Consider the following 21,944-nt stretch of genomic DNA (forward strand, 5'->3'; position numbering starts at 1 on the left):
TTCCTTGTGGTTTCCATGGGCACCCTCTGTGGCTGGGGCCCTGACAGTTATCTGGGAAGGGCCCTTCCATTGCTCCAGGGCTGACAGGCCCCAGGATTCTGCCTGGGCGCCAGGGTTTGGGCGGACCGTGCCTGCCATCTGGGTTCTGTGCTCGGGCAACGCTTTCTGACGCCCCCCACCCCTGTAGTTCAGCCTGGGACGTAGCCGCGTGGAAACACCCAGAGCTGGATTTGGAAGCGGCTTCTCAAGGGTGCCCGTCCCCAGCCTCCCCAGCACGTGAGCCCCATCCAGAGTGTGAGGGCAGCTGGGGGGCCCGGTGTGTCAGATGAGAGAAACAGAGGCCAGGAATGGCCTGTTACCTCCAGTGGAATATTTTGAGTGGGGGCGGGCCAAGACAGGAGACTAATCCCGGCTGCATCCCACCTGGGAAATCTCGGGTTTTCTCTCCCACTTTGGCCTTAAAAGCCTTTACTCCTTTCCCCGGAGAAGATGCCTGCCCTCTGCACCTCACGGCCCCGTGGGCCTCACTCGGTCCTTCCCTCTGGGTCAGGGGAAGGATGGTGGCCCCGGGCACCCCTCCTGGAGTCAGGACTGACCCTGGGGGGCCGGGGGTCGGGGGTCACCTGTAGATCACGCCGGGGGAGCCCGTCTGCCGCAGGGAGAGCCGAGCTGGGGAGCCCGTGGTCGATTCTGGATACATGGAGCCGGCCTCACTCGTCCGGACCCGGGCTCTTCTTCACGAGGGGAGAGGCTGGAGGGAAAGCAGAGGAGGAGGGAGCTGGTTACAAAAGGCCAGTCGGGGCTGGCCAGGGGGCTCTGCGAGGGTGAGGGCCCAATTCAGGGGTCTCTCTGCACATTACCCAGCAGACAGAGAGACCCACGGGGCCTCAGATGAAGGAGATGACGGGGTCCAGTGGCTGGGAGTGCCTGCACCCCATCTGTCCACTGTCTCACCCCTCCCCTCCTGGGGGCCCCTCGCCCCTTCCCGGCCACTTGGCTGAGGCTCTGGGCACACACTTGTCGCTCACACTGCAGGAACTGTGGCCCTTGGGGAGTCTGTGGACTTGGAACTGGGGACTCTCTGCCCCATGCCAGGATGACCGTCCCCCAGGGCCATCCTGGCTGCCTCACCTCCCCTGACCCCGACTCCAGACCCCTGGTGCCCCCACTCAGCGTTAAGGAGACAGCCTGTCCGGTGCCTTGTGACCCCGGTTCCTGGCGATCACATGCCCTGTGCCACCCCCGCCCCTTGGCTGAGCGGCAGACCTAGTGACTTGCTCCTAACAGCAGAAGGTGACACAGGTGAGGGGACACCACGTCTGTGACTAGGCGATGTAGATTGTGCCTTTGGTCTTGCCAGTGGATTCCCCTCTGACTCGCTGGCTCTGAGGAAGCTGCTGGGCTGGGGAAGTCCATGCGGCAGGGACCCGAGGGCGGCCTCGTTCCTACGCCTTTCTCATCTCCCTCTCCTCTCTCCCCTCCCTGCCCCTCTCCCCTCCCTCGCTTCTCTCTCGCCCAGGGCCACTTGCGCACGTTGGGAAGAATTCAGGAAGGAGAAGAACGTTAACAAGCGTCTTGAACCGAGAACCTGTGAAGAGGGGTCCGACCTGGGCCTGTGACTCCAGGATGGAGACGTGAAATAGCAGAGGACGCTTTCTGACTGGGCCTGGCTGGGCCGTGTTCTGGGTGACTAAGCTGCCGTCTGATTTTCGAGGGGGGAGGCTGGGAGGGCACAGGAAGTTGGATTGTTGGCCCCCATTCTCCACTTCTTCCGGCATCCACGGCCTTTGCTGCCTCCCCCCAGTGCACACACCCACGACGCACCCGCTCCAGCCTCCGCCATTGGGCACCGGCCCTGGAACCTCTGCCATCACTGTGGACAAACGTGCCTCAGGCCACCCCATGAACCCGACTGCACGGGCCAGCTGGGACCCCTGAAGGCTCACTGTGGCCCAACACCAGCACCCTTCTGCTGGTGGGTGGGGTTTTAACCTGAGCACTCTGGGGGGCACACTCCGGATCACCCTCAGCGCGTTGAATTACAGCTCCCTCCAGTGAGCGTCAGGAGCTGCTTCCAGTGCCCACAGAACATGGCCACGCTTTTCTCCCCTCCATAGATTCTGGAACCTTCACTGAGCGAGAGGTGATGGGAGAGAAAGTTAGCACCCCGGGTGCCGGAGGCACAACAGTTTCTACGGTGGAACCTTGCCAGAGCCCGCCACACGCGTTGCTGTCTTCTTCTCGGGCCGGCCGGTGGCCCACTTCCATCCTCGGGTGGCCTGGGAAGACCCCCCCAGGGGTCGGGGAGGGTGGCGGGAACCCACTTTGTCGGTCCCCAGGCTTCGCGGCACCCTCCGCTTTTCCTTTGCTGCCTCTCTGCTTGGGGCTCAGAAGGCTGCTCATCTGTCCCAGAAAAAGGCTAATCTCTCCTAGATGCAACGGGTGTGATTCAAGGTCATGGGGTGGGGGTGGTGGCGGGGGCCTGTGCTTCTTAGGCCCCCTATGGCCACATCCAAAGTCTGGATCATTCTGGAAGGGCAAAGATTCCAGAGGGCTTGTCCCTCGATAGCTGAGGTTGTGAGAATGACAACATTGTACAAGTTATCCATTGCCACGGGACAAGCAGCTTATCACAGCACGCCTTTGTCACCTGGCAGTTTCAGAGTCAGGAATTTCGGATTGACGGGGCGGTGGTTCTGACTCAGGTCCATCCGGAGGCTGAGGTGGAAGCCAGCTGGGGCTGCAGTCCCACCTGCTGGGGCCGGGGACTCCTCTTCTCACATGTCTCATGCACGTGGCTGTGGGCAGGTGGCCTGCGGTCCCCGTCACCCGGATCGTCTCCCAGAGGAAAGACTTGGAGAGACAGCTGCGATGTCTTTTGTGACTGAGGCTCACAGCTGTGTTCTACTGGTGGTAAAGACCAACTGGAGCACGATAAGGGCAGGTGCAAGGACCAGGCTACCATGGAGGTGACCACTCAACTAGGGACTGTCCTCCACGGTGACTCCCTCCCCATGTGCCCTGAGACCCCTGGGAGGTCGGCTCTGGTGCACAGGTGCGTCCCAGGGCCCAGGTGGCCCCGGCTGAGTGGCGGATGCCCAGTGGACGCTGACTGACGGAGGGAGGCAGATGGGGTGGGCTCAGGCGGCCCGGGCGCCGGGGACGTCACTGGTCTTCCCGAGGCCATGGGGCTCAGGGACCTCACTTTGCATGCTGTTTCTCACAGCCCTCAAGTGAGGCTGTGACTTTTCCACAGGATAGAACCCCGCCTTTACAGGGCCACAGCCAGCAGAGGCCACCGTGGTGACTGTGTGCCTCAGAGAGACAGGAAGAGGTGTAACTGCTGGAAACCACACAGATCCGGAAGGCCGCTTGCATAATGCCCCCTCCTCTCCCCTCCCCTCCCCCGCCCCAGGCACCAGGCCGGGACCCCCTCCTCTCTCTGAGCAGGGCTGGGGCAAAGACCGAGTGCGCTGGTGAGGGCGGCTGCCGAATCCACGTGTGTGGGGGGCGCTGCTCTGGAACAGAAGCTGGGAGGCCTAGTTCCAGGGAGGGGCCTGGGGATGCGACACTCAGTTCCCAAATGGCACCCTGAGGCCCTCCTCAGATTCAGGTGGCAGGAGGAAGGGGAACAGGCTCACGGCCAGGGGTCCTGCTCTTTGCCACACAAGACCAGTCTCTCCGCCAAGTCCCAGAGGCCTGAGCGGGGTGGAGCTGAGCGGCACGGCGACCTGCCAACCTTCCACTACACACGTCTCTTGGACCTCACGTGGCCAGGCGAAAGCAGGAGCATCCGGACCGTGGGGCCCCGTCAAGAATTTCTTAGAAAGGTCACAGACTAAACATCCCAGTCTTTCCAGGGCAGCATTAGAACGCCTGCCCCGAGCACGGACAAGTGAGCCCAGCACAGCGCCCCATCCACACCTCACTGACACCGCAGCTCAAGAAAATGTCACCACCGAGAAGTGCCAGCTTTCCCAAAGTGACGCTGAAACCCCCTTGTACAGCCCACTCAGACTCACCCCGTCTCCTGCCCCTTGCCCCTGCTGGCCAGGGGGGGTCTGGGGAGCCCCCACTGCTCTAGGGCCCACACGGCAATGGCTGGAGATCTACCGGGGGTGGGTGGCCCCGGCCCCAAATCTTGGGAGCAGTCACCCTCCCTCCCTGAGAGGGAGCAGAGGCTCTGACCATGGGGTGGCTCCTCCAACCCCCGATCGGCGAGGGCGGGTGGAAGGGTGCCCGGGGGGCCCTCCCCCAGCACCAGGCAGAGGGGCCCTCAGGGCTTCACTGACCTCATGAGCTGTAGTTGGTCCGGGGAAGACTGGGGAGCAGCCCCCTGTGCTGGGCACCCCTGTAACCCAGGGCCCTGCTACGGCCCCCTGAGTCATTCATTCAGCCCAGCTCCTGCTCTGCCTGCCGGCCTCCCGTTGTGACCACACCCTGGGCCCAGAGGTGCAGAGGAGCCAGGCTGGGGAGGAGGGGCCTCTCCCGAGAAGCACCCCAGCACCCCGGCCTTGCTGGGCAGGGAGGGGCCCCTTAGGTGCCAGGGAGCTCCCTGCCCAGCCCTGTCTTCCTCCTCCCCTGGACAGCAACTATAGGGTGGCCGCACTGTGGTGCTGGGGCTTCAGGCCGCCCTTGCAGGACAGAACTGCCCGGTGGGGAAGGGCTTCGGGGGTCTTCCAGCGGCGCTGCACTCGGCCCTACAGCGGGGGGGGGGACCCCTGCATTTTGTTTTTAAGGCAGAGACCCTCACTTCCTGGACTGGGAAACCACATCCCACCCAGAGGAGGGAAATTTCAGGCCAGGGGTTCCCGGGAGACAGCAGACGGGCAGGAAGCCCTGGCAACTTGCAGGGCTGCTCCGGCAGCTGGTGCCACCCCCCACCCCACGGTGGGGACAGAGGTGGCCCTGCGGTGCCCTTGATCTCCAGGCACCTCACTGCTCCGGGGATGAAAGCAGCTCTGGTGGCAGAACTACGTCACGGTCAGACACCTCTGCTGGCTGCCAGCTGGGCGCCTACCCACCACTGGGCCGCCACTAGGTCATGGGGGCGTGCTGTGCGCCCTCGCATGGGGGGCACCCGCAGCCACTCTGCTGACAGGTGGCCACACAGGCTCTGCCCGGTCCCGCAGGGTGTCTGCAGGGGCCGCTTCCACCCCGGCTGCGGCCAGTCCTCCGGGGGTGCGGAGTCTAGGAGGCTGCTGGCCCGACGCACCCTGGATCGTAGGGAGCACTCAAGATCCTCTTTGCACAAACCCCAAACCCGTCTTGGGAAACGGAGTCCCCAGAACACCCCTGGTACCTGCTCCTGGGTCGAGAGGGCCAGAGGCAAGGCCATGTTGGTAGAAGGCGAACATACACGGGTCTGTGGGGCCAACCAGGAAGTCGGAGGCAGGAGGTGCCGCAGAGTGAAGGACGCCTGGCAAGCCAGGGCCCCGGGCACCTGGGCGTGGCCTCCAGTCCCAGGCGCAGCGGGGAGGAGGGCCCACACTCAGCCTTCTCGATGGAACAGCCCCGCGGCAGCCCCTGCCTCAGGCAGGGAGGGGCAGGACAGCCACCAGCTTGCCCTGGGATGTTTGAGTCCCTGTTGACTGGTGCCAGACCTGTCTCCACCGCACCGCTGCCCCCACCTCTACCGATGACAGCGCTGAGGTCAGAGAGGTCAGGCTGGGCTTGGAACCCGGGACAGGCTGACTCCACAGCTGTGCTCTGAGCTGGGCCCTGCTCAGACCCCCAGCTGGGCAGTGAGCCAGGGAGGGCTCTGTCGCACCTGCGTCCCATCCCTGGGCCCAACACTGCCCAGGACCCAGCGGGCACAAGTGGATGATGTGGGGGTGGGGCGGCAGGGAGGATGGGGGTGCCCCCTCTGTGGGTCTGTAACCTCTCCCCGCTCTGCCTTCCCTTCCTGGGGGCCCCACTGGGGGAGAGCAGGGCGAAGGGAGGACTGGGGAGGAACGGTCCACCTCCTGCACCTTGACTGGCGAGGAGGCTCTGCAGCCTTGGCGGGTGGGCAGCCAGCTCAGCACCCACGCATCGGTCAGTCTGTCAGACGGGGTGCCACTGGGGGTTTCCGACGGGGCCACAGGAGGGGGGCAGAGGAAAGGGAAGGGAGACGTGCACAGTTCGGGTGCTCGGTGAGAACTGGTGACGACCGAGGACAGCAGAGGTGTCAAGAGGAGGTCGGGAGAGAGAACTGAGGGGAAGAGAGGGGAGGGGCGGGAGAGGGCAGGTGGGAAAGGGGAAGAACAGGGACCCTGAGGGAGCGTGGGGGGCCCGTGTGGCTGAGCCCCTGTGGGCTGCGCCCTCTCCGCCTCTGACCCTCGAAGGCAAGAGCGCTCCTGCGGACAGATGGCCGAGGCCCGTGCCTCCGTAGCTCTCCCCACGGCCGCACAGCCAGCAGAGCCGGAGCAGACAGAACCCATAGGCCTGGCCCCAGGCCAGGGCTCTCCCCTCCACCTGTACAGCAACCGCCCCCAGGGGGGCCCCTCGGCCTGACACAGAACGGGCGCCCTCTTCTGCTCCTGGCTCAGCACATCACCACGACCCTGTGTGTCCTCGGACACAGACCGAATTCCCGCTGTCACGGATCTCGGAGCAGCAGGTGACAGTTCGCCGGGCGGTTCAGACCGAGGCCCACGCCCTTGCCGGCTGCCTGCCCCGTAGCCACGCACACCGGCCCTCAAACCGTGGCTTCATTCCTGGCCCCTACACGTAGATCGAGTCTCCCTGGGGACCTGCCACCTCTTTTTTAGAGTTTTTGTATCTTGGGCCAGGAGTGCAGGCGACCGTTAAAGTCTGGGTGGCAGAGCTCGGAACATCTCACCTCGGTCAGCAAGAAGCGTGCCCTCCGTGCTGGGCACGCCTGGCTGTGGGTTCTGTCTGGGTTTAAATGTGGCAAAGAGCTACCGCCTGGCCAAGCTGCACCCACGCACCGGCTCCAGAGTCACCTGCCAGCCAGTGTGGCCGTGGCCCAGCCATCAGCAGAATCTGGGAAAGTTTCGTTTCCCTGATGGAGAGGCACAGACTGTTCTGGAACATTCTTCCTCACAGAGGAGGCTGTCTACAGCAGGCGTGAGGCTGGGGGTGTCTCAGGTCAGATTAGGGGGCGGGGGAGGCAGTACAAGGCCGGGTGGGGTGACCTGCACCAGCAGGGAGAGGGCTCAATCTGCCTTGAGGTGACTCATGGTCCTTGGAGCCAGGACCCTGGGCTGTGTCTCCTGACTGTAGAGAATACCGAGCTCACGGGCCCTGTGGGGAGCAAAGCCCAGTCCAGTGCCCAGACACCAGCCCCCTCCGTAAGACCCCCACACTGGGGGCCTGCCGGTCCCCACCCAGGGGGACGCTGAGCAGATCGCCCTGGGGACAACTGGAGCCAGGAAAAAGGCCCTTTCGTTGGTGCAAAATCAGCTCCCTTGTAACTTCTCCCCGCAGGTCCACTGCCACTCTCTGGAGACAACAGACCCTGTCTTGTCGCACAGCTGTCCCTGGCGCACTGGAGGACATCTGGCATTGCCCACCCACGCCACGGAGAGCAAACAACATCGCGGCTTTCGAAGCTTCCGCAGAAGGTTTCCGACTTAATAATTAACAGCTATAATTTGGGCGGGTGTCAGGCAGCAGGCTTCACACAGCCGTCACACGGAACTCCCACCGAACTTATAGGCAGCCAGGTGACGGTGCTTACCGCGCTGATGAGGGCGAGAGGCCGAGGTCAGCCAGCTAGCAAGTGTCGGGCAGGAACCTGATGCTCCAGGGTCCGACACCAATGCCTGGGCACCTTCAGTACCAGCCCTCCTCGGTATGGCCTCTCTCCGGACCAATCAACACCCAGGTCAAGGTCACGACTGCACCCCTGTGATGTGCCAGAGCCGAGGAGCTGCACCAGCTGCTTTGCCCAGGAGCCTCGCACACTTACTCTCTGGTCCTCTGCAGGAGAGGCCTGCTTTGCCCTGCTCTAGGACCGCACTGGCTCTGCCGTCACCACGCCTTGTGGAAGGCCACCCTCCCTCCTGCAGAGACAGGGCCTCAGCCACCGGACACCCCCATCTGCTTTGCACATGGCCGTCGGGGCCACGTGCCTGCCTCCACTGCCCACACTCGCTTCCTGGGTGCTGCTTGGATGTTACCTCTCCATGGGGTCTTCACCTACATGTGCTACCTGACCAAGCGCTCAGTGCCAAGCTCCAAAATGCTCCTGGTCTCAGGGAGCGCGTCTGTCTTTTGTTCGGCGGATCTTGGGTCGTTTAATGACTTGCAAGCCCACCCTGGGATCATCTCATGAGATCGTGGCCTGCTCTCCGGGATTGGACACGCTAATCCGCCTTACTAGCGACACCAGAAGGCAGAAGGCAGACCCATCTCGGGGGCTGCGCCATCTGCAGCACTTCGCCCGTCCCGGTCTAGAACCTCACTATGGTGGGGGGCGGGCAAACGCAGGAGATGCACCCTTGCCTGGAGGGGCCATGTGCCACCGTCACAGACTCCAGTCCCCCCCAGTTGTGTCACGTGTGACAGGTGTCTCCCAGAGCCTTCGCACAAATGCAAACCTTCGAGGTTGAAAAGCTCCCTGTACCTTTGTTCTCTGGGAGACACCTCCCAGGGACATGCAAATTTCCCAAGCATTCAGGACAGGCCACATGAAAACACCTAATTGAACCCAGGACTTGGCCCCGTGGCCACTGGGAGGACGCCCTTCTGCCAAGGCCCCAGGGTACCATAGTGAGTGGATGCACCGCACAACCCTGAGGCTCGACATGGCTCCACTCTCACTCGTGGGAGGTGGGCGGGGGCGCTTGGACGACTTCGCATGGAAAAGGAGGTCCCTCCTGCCCTGCCCCACCCTGTGGGGTCCCCCTGCTTCTTCCCTTAAGCTGTCTGAGGAGCAGAGCGGGGCGGGTGGCCAGCAGGTGGGCCTGGGCACCCCACCGGCCCCTGGGAGTCAAGGGAGGCCCCTTTGTTCTGACCGCTGCATCTGTCCACAGGTGGCAGATGGGTGCCTGCCCATGTGTCCCTTTCAGAGCAGCTAACCACTGTGACTCCACCATCCCTGCCCAAAGAGGTCCCTACGTAAGAGAAACCTAATTATTGCAGACTCTCAAAGCAAAAACAATGACATCTCCAAAGCCCCAAATCAACATCAGCATACAAAAGCCCCACGGAGCAAAAGATCCCATCCTTAGTTTTGAGGTGGACGGAGTACTTCCCAAGATGCCTGAGCGTGTGACAAAAACACCTATGGCAGGGGACAGCAAATGGGTGCAGGAAAGAGCCACAGTCAACCTTTTGGGCCGCATGGGCCCGGTGGTCTCCGTCACAACTCTTCAGCTCTGCTGTGTGAGAACAGCAGAGATACTATGTGGATGGAGGGGCGTGGCTGCGTGTTAATAAAACTTTATTTAAAAAGACGTGGGGGGCCGAATTTGGCCTTTGGGCCACAGTTGGCAGACCTCTGATCTATGTCATTAAAAACAAAGTGACGCCCTGGCTGGTGTGGCTCAGCAGATTGATCACTGACCTACGAACCGAGAGGTCTCCTACTCCTGGTCTGGGGACGCGCCTGGGTTGCAGGCCAGGTCCCCAGTAGGGGGCGTGTGAGAGGCAACCAGTTGATGTTAGTCTCTCTGTTTCTCCTCCCCTCCCCTCTCTCTAAAAATAAATAAAATCTTAAAAAACACAAAAAAGTGACATCCACAGAAAGGAATTCAAACAGATGTGACCATGTTCACAGCATTCGCGGAAGCTCTGTCCTTTTGTGGGACATTCTGTGTCAGGAAGGGGACCCCTCAGGTCAAAGGTGACCCCATGCTGCCTGCTGGCCAAGCTCACTGCTCGGCAAGGGTGCTGGGGAGGAGGGGAGACGGGCCGAGGTGCTGTGAGCTCTGAGTCCTCATTGACCTGCTTTTCCTTAGCCAGTAATTCCGATCATGGGATCCCAGGCCTGATTTATATGCTCCGGGTAAACACGGAAAGCCACCCCCACACCACTCTCTGTGGTGCCACTCGCTGGGGACAGCTGGCCATGGGACAAGGCTGCCGCCTCTGAGACTGAACTAGTTCTGGTGACTGTGCCTCATTTATTTTTTTGACTTGAGTTGCTCACACAGACTGTATGTTCTCGTTCTCGTAATGAAAGGAAACGAACGTGGTGTTTTAAAATCCTGCGTGTGTCATCTCAGGATCAGGGCAGATGGGCCAGGCGCCCTCTCTGTCTCGGCTTCGAACATTGTTCAGAGGCCGCGCGAGCCTCCACGGCCTGTGCACGGCGACTATCCAGTCCTGGGAGAAAGGCCGGGTTCCAGCGGCTGGAGCCTCAGGACGTCTGTGTCCTGGAGCTGTGCGTGGGCAGAGGAGGTGCAAGGTGCCCACCAGAGCACCACCCAAGGCATCACTGGGAGGGGCCGAGTCAGGGCTGCTGGGGGCAGAGTGTGCTGGAGGAGGGAGGCGCTGGGATAAGGGTCTTCAGGTGCACTCGTTTGCTAGTCCCCGCCCCCGGCCCTGGGAGGGCAGTACTATTGTTGGCCAACCAATGAGGGCAGAGGAGGAAACTGAGGCTCAGTGTGGTGAACGCACCGGCCCACATAACCAGTACCTCGGCCCTGAACGGCAGCCCTCTGCTGCCTACTTTCTACAGAGGAGCCACAGCAGCCTCCTCCCACGAGGTGAGACCATTTACATTCTCCTCGCTCTCCAGGTGGCCGGGGAGATGGGCTGGGTGGGGGTGCAGAAGCAGGAGCAGCGGTCTCAGCAGAAGGCCGTTCCACAGTCTTGGTTGGAGCCAGGGTGGCCTGGGCCAGGGTGGAGGGGAGGTGACCCGCGGCAAGCAGAGTCAGGAGGCCCAGACCACAGTAGTCTGGCAGGTGGGTGTGCGGTGGTAGAAGAAGGCAGGTGCAGGGTGACCCCCTGATTTCTGGAGAAGAGCTGCTGGTTCTTGAGGCAGGGGTGTCTGGGGACAGACGGCGGCCGCTGGTCTGAGATGCCCGCCGAACATCCAGGTGGGGAGCTAGCCGTGTTCTCTTCCGGGCTCCTCCTCAGTCCCTGCTGGAGCAGCTCCCCCACTCCTGCAGGTGTGGTCCCTCCTCCTGGGACACTCTTCATGTCACTGGTCAAATGTCACCTCTCCAGAGAGGCTGTCTGCCTTGGGAGAGCTCTCTCCAAAGTGTCCTGTCTGCCAGGTCAGCACGTGCCAATTCCTGTGGAGAGCCTGCCCTGGCCTGTGGCGACTGTTCACCTGGCTGCCCCCCCACTGGATGGTGAGCCCCCCAGGGTGGCCACTGGGGCTGTCTTGTCCCCTGTGGCCCAGGACAGGGCCTTTGCTTAGTGCACAGGGGCATGCCACTCCCGGTCCGGACAGGCCAATTGTAAAAAACACAGACCCCCTTGCATGAGGCCGAGCCAGGTGGAGCGGCCCGGCACTGGAGTGAGGGAGTGAGGTCATCCTTCCTGTGGCTCCTCCCAGGAGGACAGGTCCGTCTGCAGCCTCGGCGGCTTCCTCCCAGGGCTTCAGGTCAGGATCTTGGGGTATGGCTCAACTCAGCAGTCTTGGCCAGGATTGGGTTCCCCATTGGGCGCCACCTCACCCGTCTGTCCCAGACTCCAGGACGGCTTCTCCAGAACGCCCCCTACAGCTTTCTGGTTTAACCTTCAATTTCTGGAACACCACCCCGCCCCTGGGCACCCTCCTTCCCCACAGCACCACCCCAGCCTTAATCCAGCTGGGCGTCTGAGGGGCTGAGGCCCGGCCCCCCTGCCCCTGCTTTCCCATTTCTTAAATTGACTGGCGTTGGGATTGGTGGGGGGGCTCCCCTGTTCACCTTTGGTGACGTGAACTGACAGGACAGGAGGCAGCTTGCCCCCCAGGACCTGCCAAGGCAGGGATTTTCAAGGACTGGGCGCCCTGGTCACACTGAAGTTGTTACATTTGAATTGTGACAGGTAGTGCGGGATTTGCCTTTAGTGCAGGGATAGCAAGTTTCTTTCCAAAACAAGCTTATTTAAGAAAAATGTTTCACTGACTGAAAGAAAAAATGCAAGCTCAGAAGCAGGACTGGTTGTATGGACATCTGACCTGAATCCTGGGGGGGGGGAAAGGCCAGTCCCTGGAGTGTGGGAACACCTGCCAGAGAGAGAGAGCAAGACAGAGCGAGAGAGCTGGAGCACACCCCAGAGAACCCGCAGGCCCCCGCGTCATCCCCAGAAGTCCCGGGAGAAGGCGCGGTGGAGATTCCACAGCAGCATCCCTGGGCGAAAGTGAATTCCGGGTCACATGCAGGTCCTCCTTTTCTTTAAAAGCAGTTTTGCATCCCCTCTGTGGAAGTGGGTCACAGTCCCTTTCCTCCCAGGAAGCTCATCCAGAGAACCCAGGGAGACACTAAATCCCGCAGGCTGGTGCCTTCCAGGACTGCCCTGGTAGAAGCCCCCGTGGGGGCGTCTGCGTGGCCGGTGCATCTGAAGGTGTGTGTGTGTGTGCACGTGCGCATGCAAAGGCGCGCACACGCAGGCCCACTCCGTCTGTCAGCCAAGCAGTCTGCAGCCCAGTTGTGTAGTACCCGGACGGATGCCTGGGGAGGGCCTCTGCGCGCACAGGCCGAGGCTCCGGCCCTGGGCTGGCCAGGCGGCGGTGCTGAGCTTCCTGGGTGCGGATGTCCTCCAAGGGCAGCCTCTCCGCGGGCTCCGGCAGAGATGAGGGTTACTAGCACAGGAGATCACAGAGACACGCATGTGTGCGTGTGAGTGCATGCACTGGGGACACAGAGCTCTCGGGCAGCCGTACGTGGGGTCCCTCGTACTTCCCCACCCCACCTTTCTTTTCACAATCGGTTGCTGGCTTTTGGACACCAAGAGCAGGTCTCTCCCATTCTGGGGTCAGAACCAGCTGACCTTGTCCTTCAGAGAAGCTCTTAAAGACAAGCAATAGGGAAGTGAGGGTGGCCCATCCCTGGTGTGGGCCCCCGGGAGCAGGTAGGCCACTGCCATCGGGGGACAGGCACTTGGCCCAGAGGTCATCTCCCTGGGGAAGCCCAAGCCCTGCCCTTCACACCGAGTGGGAAACAGCCCACAGGTCTTAAGGGCCCATGGCCAGGATCCCGTCACCACTGGTGCCAGTGAGGGGACAGCGGGCAGGCAGCGGTTGCCGACATGCCCAGCTCCTGGGAGGCAGCCATGCGATGCCAGAGGACTTGCATGGGGCCTGGGGCACCAGGGCCACCACCACTATTACCATCACCAACACCTTTACCAGCAGCACCACCAGCACCACCTGTACCATCACCACCACCTGAACCAGCACCACCAGCACCACCATTACCATCACCACCACCTGAACCAGCACCGCCAGCACCACCTATACTATCACCACCACCTGAACCAGCACCACCATCACCACCATTACCATCACCACCACCTTTACCAGCACTGCCACCACCACCTGTACCATCACCACCACCTTTACCAGCCTCGCCACCACCACCTGTACCATCACCACCAGCAACAACTGTTCCAGTACCACCAGTACCACCTAGACGCCAGCACCGCCAGCGCCAGCACCTTTACCAGCACCACCATCAGCAGCACCACCACGGGGGCAGCATTTCTAGTCCTCCCTGGGCTGAGGCTGCAGCTGCAGCGACTTGAGTACCGGCTGGAGCATCAGAAGCGGAACCTCTGCACTCACCTCTGAGTGGGATCATCAATTAGCCGAGGGACAGACTGAGGGGGAGGTCTGAGGACACACTCTGTCCCTCCCCCTGCAGCGACAGTGGTGCCTGGTGTCTGTGGGAGGGCCCGGTTCACCCTGCTCCTTTGGTGGTCCCCACAGTAGGAGGGGTGGGGACCTGCCGCGTCTCCTCACAGCTGGACCGAGGGCTTTTTGGCGGAGCCATGGCAGGGATAAACACCACGGCGTGTGCTTCCAGGGGTGTGGGGGGCAGCACACAACCTCGCCCACGATGACTGCGCTTCGAAGCCTGACTCAGCAGCTGGGAACAGCTGATGCAGGAGGAAGCAGAGGCGGCCCCAGCTCTGGGTGGGCGGATGGATGGATGGACAGATGGGCAGGCTCCAAGCTGCTTCCCTTGCTTCCCAGGCAGAGGGGTGGGTTTTAACTGCTCACCCCCCCAAGTGGGAGAAGGCATCAGAGACAGTCCACGCGCCCTGGACACTTGGCCCTTCCTCAGGTGTGACTGGGGTCTTTCCCTCCCCAGACCCCCGGGTGAACGGGGGTGGCGGGCAGTGACCAGCAGTGCAGCCTGTTGGGGAGCCATGGGTGGCCCTACTTGCCTGGTTGAGTTTCTGGGTGAGCACGAGAGAAGGTGGGGCCATCTACTCCTGGCTAGCCCCACATGGGGACCCTGGCCATGCTTAGCACTGTGCCTGGCACAGCATAAGGCTGCTGTCCCCAGCTGATCCTGACCCATGGGGATTCCGCATGCGGGGGGCGCAGGAGCCCTGGACAGTGCTCTGATCCCCCACACATCACGTAAGTTTCAGCAGGACCCTTGGGAGAACCGCACAGGCGCTGGCTCCCTTTGTGGGGGGATCAGAAGTCTCGGAAGGGTGCTCGCCAGGGGGCATGTCTGATGGCTCTGGGGCTCCCTAAAATCCTCCCGGGGGTCACACACTGGCCTCTTGAAAAGGCATTGACCTTGTCCATCCCTAGTGGGACCTGCTGGCCTGTCACCCTCAGGTGAGTTTTGGTAACAGGTGGCGGACCTTGGCTTCCCGTGGCCTCTCTAGGCTGCTGAGCCCGTGGCTGAGCTCTGCCTCCAGGTGTGGCCGGAGGAGGCCCCGCCCTCAATCCCACCCCTTTGTATGTGAGCGCAAAGCCCCAGCTCCAGGTGTGACGGCTGGCTTTCTGGAAGGGTGACTCAACACAAGCCAGCAGGACCCCATGTCCACACTCCGCCCAGTCCCCAAGGGCAAAATCCAGTAGACGAGAAAGAAGCTTCCAGAGGGCGCCGGGGCTGGGGGTGGTCTCTGTGGCAGAAACCCGCTGCAGTGGGGCCATGTCCCCTGCCCTCACCTGAGATATGTCAAAGTCCTAATCCCCTGTGCCTATGACCTTCGGTGGCAAAGGGGTCTTTACGGGGAATTAAAGTTAGGGCCCTACAGTAAGTCGTCCTGGATTAGGGTGGGCCCTACATCCAATGACAGGTGCCCTTAGGAAGAGGTGAGGACACATGCATTTACAAAGACATTGTGGCACCGGAGCAGAGGTGATGCCAAGGACCGCGGGCAAATGCCAGCGCTGGGGACAGACCCTCCCTCGAGGCCTCCAGCTGGAGCCAGCGGCTCACCCCTTGATTTTGGACACTCGGCCTCCAGACTCGGGAGAGAGTCAACACGACCGTTGTGACCGGCCCCTCTGTGCTAAGTCATTCCGGGGTCTAGAAGACTAACACACCACCTATCTTCTTACACCCTCATAGCAGGTGTTACGGGAAGCAGAGAAGTGGCCTTCTTGGGGGGCCTGGGCCCATGCCCCAGCTCTGCCTCAGTGCCTGACCTTGGTGGTGGTGGGGGGCTGGGGGGCTATGAGGAGTCCGAGGGGAAAACGTCTGCTGCCCCCCCCACCCCAGCATCGGCATCTCTGGCTGGTCCCTGGGGCCCCCTGCTCTCCACGGGGGTGTGAGAATAAATAACAAATGGTTCCAAAGCGGATTGCGACCAGCGCCATGTGACAGTCACGGAAGATTCATACCGTGCCCAGGCAGCGGCACGCCCTCGGTCTGAAAGCCAGCTTCCCTCCGCGCCCAGCGGCAGCTCTGCTGAGTTAAAACCGCGTCAAAGAAGACCGCCAGGCGAGTGCCTTTGCAGTCATGCAATTCACAGGAAAACAGGATTTTAAATGGAAATACTCCTTACTGGGGAGGCTGCGATGAGGCCACTCCATGAGACGCCACTGCTCCTGGGGCACGTGGTGAGAAGGGCACCTGGGCTGGGTCCGGAAATCCTACGTGTGTGACTGTGTGAGCGAGGACGTGAACTTGGGCACACGCAGACGTGCGCTGCAGCCTTCCTGGGAAGGGGGAAAAGGTGCTGAGCCCCTCAGGAGACACCGTGTAAGTAAATTACGGGAAAACGAGAGGACGTAACGTGGTCAGTTTCCCTGTTTAGGAAAGTGCTCACACCATAACGCCCAACGGAGAAAGGACAGCACCCGTGTCCCTGCCAGGACAAAGGTCGGGCACACAGGTGTGTGTGGGCAGGGATTCCTGCCTCAGACCCAGAGGGGAGCCTGCGTGCCTGGGCAGGCAGAGGAGACACCCCCACTGCCCTGGTAGCGGGGGTCCCTCAGAGGCTCGGCAGCCCCCAGCTGGAGCAGGGTGGCCCGCCGGGCACTGGGCTGTGTCTCGGGTGATAGTTCCCTTTCTAGGCATCCTGGTGGCCCTAGCCACCAGGGTCGAGGCCGAGGGCGAAGCTCTGTCCTGCTGAGGAGGTGGTTGGGGACACAGGGTCGGGGGCCCCTGGAGGTCATCTGCTAGCTCTGTTCTCTGGCAGCTGTGTGAGCCAATGTGGGGCGCAGCCCTGTTTGCACAGGCCGTCAGAGCACCCGCTCCTCGGTGGCTGGGGGACTGAGAGTGAACGCCTCCCAGGACTAAGCAGAGGCCCGACAGAGAGCAGGTCTGTGACCCACGGCAGCGGCTGGTGCAAATAATTACAGCTGTCGCCGTTCTCCTCACTGCCATCGCCACCCCCATCCTCATCATCTTCCAGCGTCAGATGAAGTGCCTGTCCCTTCCTGCAGGGTCAGAGGCCTTCAGCGGTCCAGTCCTCCCCCTGGAAATCTGCTCCTGAAACCACGGCCTTCTCTGGCTGCCCCCGGGGTCCCATCTGGGTGCCCCGGGGCACTTTCCGCAGTCAGGAGGAACTCTCTCTGCATAATGAAGTGGCTCAGCTGTAAAAACAGGAGTGTGCGGTCTAACTGGGGAGCCGTGGGCAGCCAGGTGCCAGGTGGCCGGGCGCCTGTGGCCGTCAGCCTGCGACGCCAGACTCAGGACCACAGCTGCCTCCGCACCCGGCCTCTGCATCCTGGCTTGGCCTCCGCTTCAGGGCGTGTCCTGCCTGCTGCTGTTTCTGGCTGGGTGCCAGGCCCAGAGGCCAGGGCTGCTTTGCCCTCCCTGGGGCATTGCCTGTTGTTCAGGATGAGGCAGGAATGTGCCCGGCGGGGAAAGGGCCACTGGGGAAGTGGCTGGCCTGGGGAAGAGGAGATTGGGGAGCCCGCCACGGGGACAGGTGTTGCCTGTCCCCAAGGAGCGCCGGCTTGGTCTCATAGCTTCAGCCTCAAGACTCACCGCCCATGAGGTGGCAGGTGCATTGCAGGTCAGTTCCTGCAAGCGGAGCCTCTGAAGGTCCCTGGACCGGACAAGGGGACAGAAACGGAGGTGGGAAAACAGTCCTGGCGGAGGGCAGCGCCTGGGCCGCCGGCAGGACCCCATTCCCAAATCACAGGTCACAGAGGACCATCGGGGCTACGGCAGTGACTTCTTTCCACAGCTCTGAGCCCCAGACACCAGCCCTGAGGGAGCTGGGGGGAAGTGGGCTGCGCAGAGCGCACAGTGTGCTGGCCTTGAACATCTGTGAGGTCAGCTGGGGTCAGGCTGGTGCGCCCGTGGCCGGAGGTGGGTGGAGATGCCTTTCACGTTTCACGGGGGTCCTGCCCTTTACGCCCACAACATTTTCTAGCACATTTAGGGAAAGAGCATCTTCCTGTAAGGACCTGGTGGAGGCTGTCTGGCCTACGAAGGGGGAGGCATGGAGCACCCGCTGTGGGGTGGACCCCTCCAAAGGAGGGTTGGCGCAGGGAGCGGGGTCCTAGCAAGGATTCAACACCAGACCGCTTTCTGCCAGAAGGTTCTATTGTCTGATTGTCCCAAGTTAGCTGGCAGCCCCCCGTCTGGGGTTGCGTCCCGCGCCCCCTCCCACCTCTGCAGAGGGTGGCTCAGGCTGGGCGGATGGGACCTACGAGTGCCATTTCCCACGTGGCTCTGCCGTTGGGGGAGTCTGTGCTCCGACCGGTGCCGAGAGCCCGAGCTGTCGGGCACCTGTCCGAGAGCTAAGCTGGGTCCAGAGGTGGCGGGCCGGACATGCCCCGGCTTCACGGGACACACAGTCTAGGAGGGACTGAACATCAGCGACAACTACCACCATGGCCCGTGCTTGGAGAGACCTGCAGGACCCTGGTGAGGATGCTGGGAGGGTCCACTGCCAGCTGTCAGTGGGACCCCCACTGGGCCACACTTGGACCCCAGCTCTGCCCGTAAGTACGATTTCTCCCGAGCCTCAGTTTCCCTCCCCCTCTCCCATGGCTTCAAGGAGCAAGGAAGCTTTCCTGAGGCCCGAGGGCTGGAGGAGCCAGGACCCTGGCCCCCGCATGCTGGATAAAGTAAAGCCCCCTGTGGGTTCAGTGCCTGCTCCCGGGCTGCTGTAGAGAGCGGGGGTTCTGCCTCGGCCTGAGACGGGGGCCCTCTCATCCTTTGAGCTTCCGGGGGAAGGGTCTCCAGGCCTCTGATGCCTTTGCTTGCAGATTGCTGGGTGGGTGCTTGGGGCTGCACCTGCCACCCACATAGGCTGCTCCCCAGTGACCCCTGGCAGGACGGTGGGCGCCCAGCCAGGTCCACAGCACCCATACAGCCCAGCAGGTGACGGGGCACCTCCAGCAGGTCCCTGTGGTTACCACGGAGGGTGGAACAGCCCTCCCCCCCATCCCTCCCAGGAACACCCCCTGAGGGAAATACGACTTCGGGTAGGGTTGGCGTGTCTCGGGGCCCGGTTAGCTTCCCTCCTCCCACAGGGACGGCAGCCCAGCTCAGCCCTGCAGGAAAGTTCGCCCATACACTCAAAGAGCTGGGAGGTGTTTCTCAAAGTGCGGCCTCGGAACCCCTGGCCCAGGGGCTGGTGGAGGGAGCTGCTGGCTGAGCCGCAGCAGGACCCTCGGGGGCTGTTCTCGGGCAACACTCCCTGCAGTCCCGACGCATCATCCCTTGCTCTCACGCTCTCTGTTGTCACACTGTATGCCGAACCAGCAGTGAGGCTGGGAGCAGGAGCCCTGATCCCCACGTCATAGGTGCCCCATCAGGGCAGGACACAGAATCGCACACCGAGGAGGTTGTCTACAAAAGAGTGGACTGGGTGGGCGCTGCCCATGACCCAGTTAACCAGAAACTCGACCTTCCCGCCCACCAACCTGCTAACTCCTGAGCGTGCAGTGGCGCGCACAGCTTCCTTTTCACTTGCTGTCCACTTTCTGCAAAGCCCTCGAGTTGGCAGAGTGCAAAGGTTACGAGAGGGGACTTCCGTGCCCAAGAGCTGGGTTCACATCTGGCTCTGGCTCGTGTGCTCTCCGAGACCTTAGGGCAGTCACCTGGCCCTGACGAGCCTGTTTCTGCACCAGTGAAATGGGGACATTGGTGGCTACATGCCCATGGACAGTGAGGAGTGAATGAGTTGACACAGAAGAAGGTCCAAATGACAGGTGTGCCTGTTCCTGGGATGGGATGTGGCAGATGCCTCTGCAGCCACACCANTTGGCAGAGTGCAAAGGTTACGAGAGGGGACTTCCGTGCCCAAGAGCTGGGTTCACATCTGGCTCTGGCTCGTGTGCTCTCCGAGACCTTAGGGCAGTCACCTGGCCCTGACGAGCCTGTTTCTGCACCAGTGAAATGGGGACATTGGTGGCTACATGCCCATGGACAGTGAGGAGTGAATGAGTTGACACAGAATAAGGTCCAAATGACAGGTGTGCCTATTCCTGGGATGGGAAGGCTGCAGGTGTGCCTGTTCCTGGGCGGGGATGTGGCAGGCGCCTCTGCAGCCACACCAGCCGTGCCTGGAAGCCGGCCTCCCCTTCTTTCTCAGCAGGGCCTGCCTCGCCCAGCAGCGGGGCTGCCCGTGGGAGCAGACACCTGCCGCACCCTCTACTTCTCCCCTCAGGCACTGGGGTAATCCAGGCTTTCTCCTGCCCGCTTCGACCTTCACCTTCCCTCTCAAATCCTGCCATCATGCCCACTCTGGCCCTCTCTTCTGTCTCCCTCCCTCTCGGCCCCAGATCCCAGTGACCTTGCCCACTGTCAGGGTGGTCACCAGCGCAGTGGCTGGTTGGCAGTTCTTACTTGAACCCCAGGTCCGCCCTCCCCACACCCACAGGCACAGCCGGCTGCGGTGCAGGCCTCGGACCCCGAGAGGCAGGCCCAGCGTGAGCGGCGGCCTGCGTGCCCAGCCACGAACCCTGGGGATCCCAGATAGTCCTCTCACTACCTGCACCCCATCGCCGCTCAGCTGGCTCCGCAGAGGCGTAGCCATGACGCCCTCCTTTCCATTCGCTGCTCAAGACATTTTTACGGGGTCCCGCTCCACCCGACACTCCGGGACTGCTGCAGCAGTGGAGTGGACAGCGGTCCCCGCACTCAGGAGGCCACCGGGTCTCCTCCATGGCCTGCCAGTCCTTGTCCCTCGCTGCAGACACATTCCACTTTCTCTGTCCCCTTCCCCCACATGGAGGTGTCACTGCCCTGCTCCAAAGCCCCCAGGGGTTCAATGCCTGGCCTCGCAGACCCCTGTCCCTGCCACCCTCAACAACTGCCATTGTCACGTCCTGCTGTGCTGCCCCTGGGCCTCGGCCACTGCCCGACCGGCTCAGTCCGCCCTCCGGGTCTTGCCTGAGCATGGCCCTCTCCCAGATCTCCTTTCTCAGCTCTGCTCATGAGCCCCTGCCTTCTCTCCAGCGCCCCTCAAACATCACACGCGGGGTCTCCCTCCCCCCTGAAGGGGCTTCCCTGCTCTGGCTGTGATTCCCGCCCCCTTCCTGGCCCCAGCCCCACCTACAGGCAGAGGTGGGTGGGGCCTGCTCATCCTCTGCTGCGTAGCCCTCCCCGTAGCCCTCCCCCATCATCGGTATTTCCAGGTTCTGAACTGTGTTTAAATCCTGATTTATTTTTTAATACGCAGACTCGTGAGGGTCTTCTCGCCTGCGCGTTTCAGTTCTTTCCGACTCTCCTCTGTCCGGAAGGGCGGGAAGGGCACCGTTCCCAGACCAGGCCTGCAGCCATGGAGGGCTGAGAATGGCAAGACTCCTCAGCAGAGGAGTTCTAGATCCTTCTGCCCTCGGCCGCCTCTGACGGCCCGTGGACACCCCGGCTGGGGTTTGCTCTGAAAGGTCAGAGAGTGGCCGCGGGACGGGACAGTAAGACGTATCATGGTGAGAGCGGGGAATGGGCGATCTGGGAGTGGGCAGGGCCCTCAGGGCCGACAGGCACCGCAGATGTGCCTGGCCCTCCAGGAGAGCTGGGGTAAGCGAGGACAGGGTGGGGCCTGTCCCTTTACTCACGGGGAAGCCCTTCTCTGCAGACTGCTGGCGACAGCCCCCCCTCCACTTCCTCTTCCCTTCGGAAACCAGTCCCCGGGCTCTCCCAGGCTGCTCCCCTCCTGAGGACCTCCGAGAGAGACCATGAAATAACGCAGAAGGGGACTCAAGTCGCTCTGCCCGAGCTGTCCTGGGAGCCACCAGGTATGGCAGTGCTTTGGGCTCCCTCTATGACTAGAAGCCACAGACTAAGTGACATTTACTGGGTGTCTGTATGTGCCATGCGCTGTCCCTATGTTTCTAATCAAGTCACCTCCTTTCGCCAATCCAGAAAAAGGGAGACGCAAAAAACAGTGCCAAGTGGCCGAGCGGGAGAGAGGCGGGTCCTCAGACAGCTAACTCCCCACCGGCCAGGGGCCGTGGGTCAAGATGGTGACAAAGGGCCCTGTGGACAAGATGCAGTGTCTACTGGATGGTTGGCTGGTTTGTTCATGAATCGGGGGGGGGGGCAGTTCTGAGGGGGAGAGACACGCACGCTTGGCTTTCGGCTTTGAGGTGGAAGATGGATCCCTGCTCAGCAGCCGAGGCAGGCGGGAAAGGACTGCAGCCACACGGGCCTGCCGCTCAGGTATGGAACTGCGGGGTGCTC

At 62.0% G+C, this 21,944-nt stretch overlaps 1 protein-coding gene across 6 annotated transcripts in view; it reads right to left on the bottom strand.

Annotated features, from left to right (window-relative positions):
- KCNAB2 (potassium voltage-gated channel subfamily A regulatory beta subunit 2) overlaps positions 1 to 21,944 on the bottom strand; it is a 61,203-nt gene that overhangs the window by 35,426 nt on the left and 3,833 nt on the right. For 4 of the 6 annotated variants that reach the window (XM_037062092.1, XM_037062089.1, XM_037062093.1 and 1 more), the window contains exon 2: positions 624 to 751. The exons of 1 other annotated variant lie outside the window; for it this stretch is intronic. In XM_037062092.1, the coding sequence (XP_036917987.1) occupies positions 624 to 700 (77 nt within the window). In that variant the 5' untranslated portion in view covers positions 701 to 751. Of the gene's footprint in view, positions 1 to 623; positions 752 to 5,302; positions 5,427 to 21,944 lie in introns of those variants that run through there. One more of the 6 variants, XM_037062090.1, reaches the window with a different exon arrangement.

Source organism: Sturnira hondurensis, unplaced genomic scaffold (assembly GCF_014824575.4).
Source record: "Sturnira hondurensis isolate 20B ecotype Veracruz unplaced genomic scaffold, ASM1482457v3 Scaffold0013931, whole genome shotgun sequence".
Taxonomy (NCBI): Eukaryota; Metazoa; Chordata; class Mammalia; order Chiroptera; family Phyllostomidae; genus Sturnira; species Sturnira hondurensis.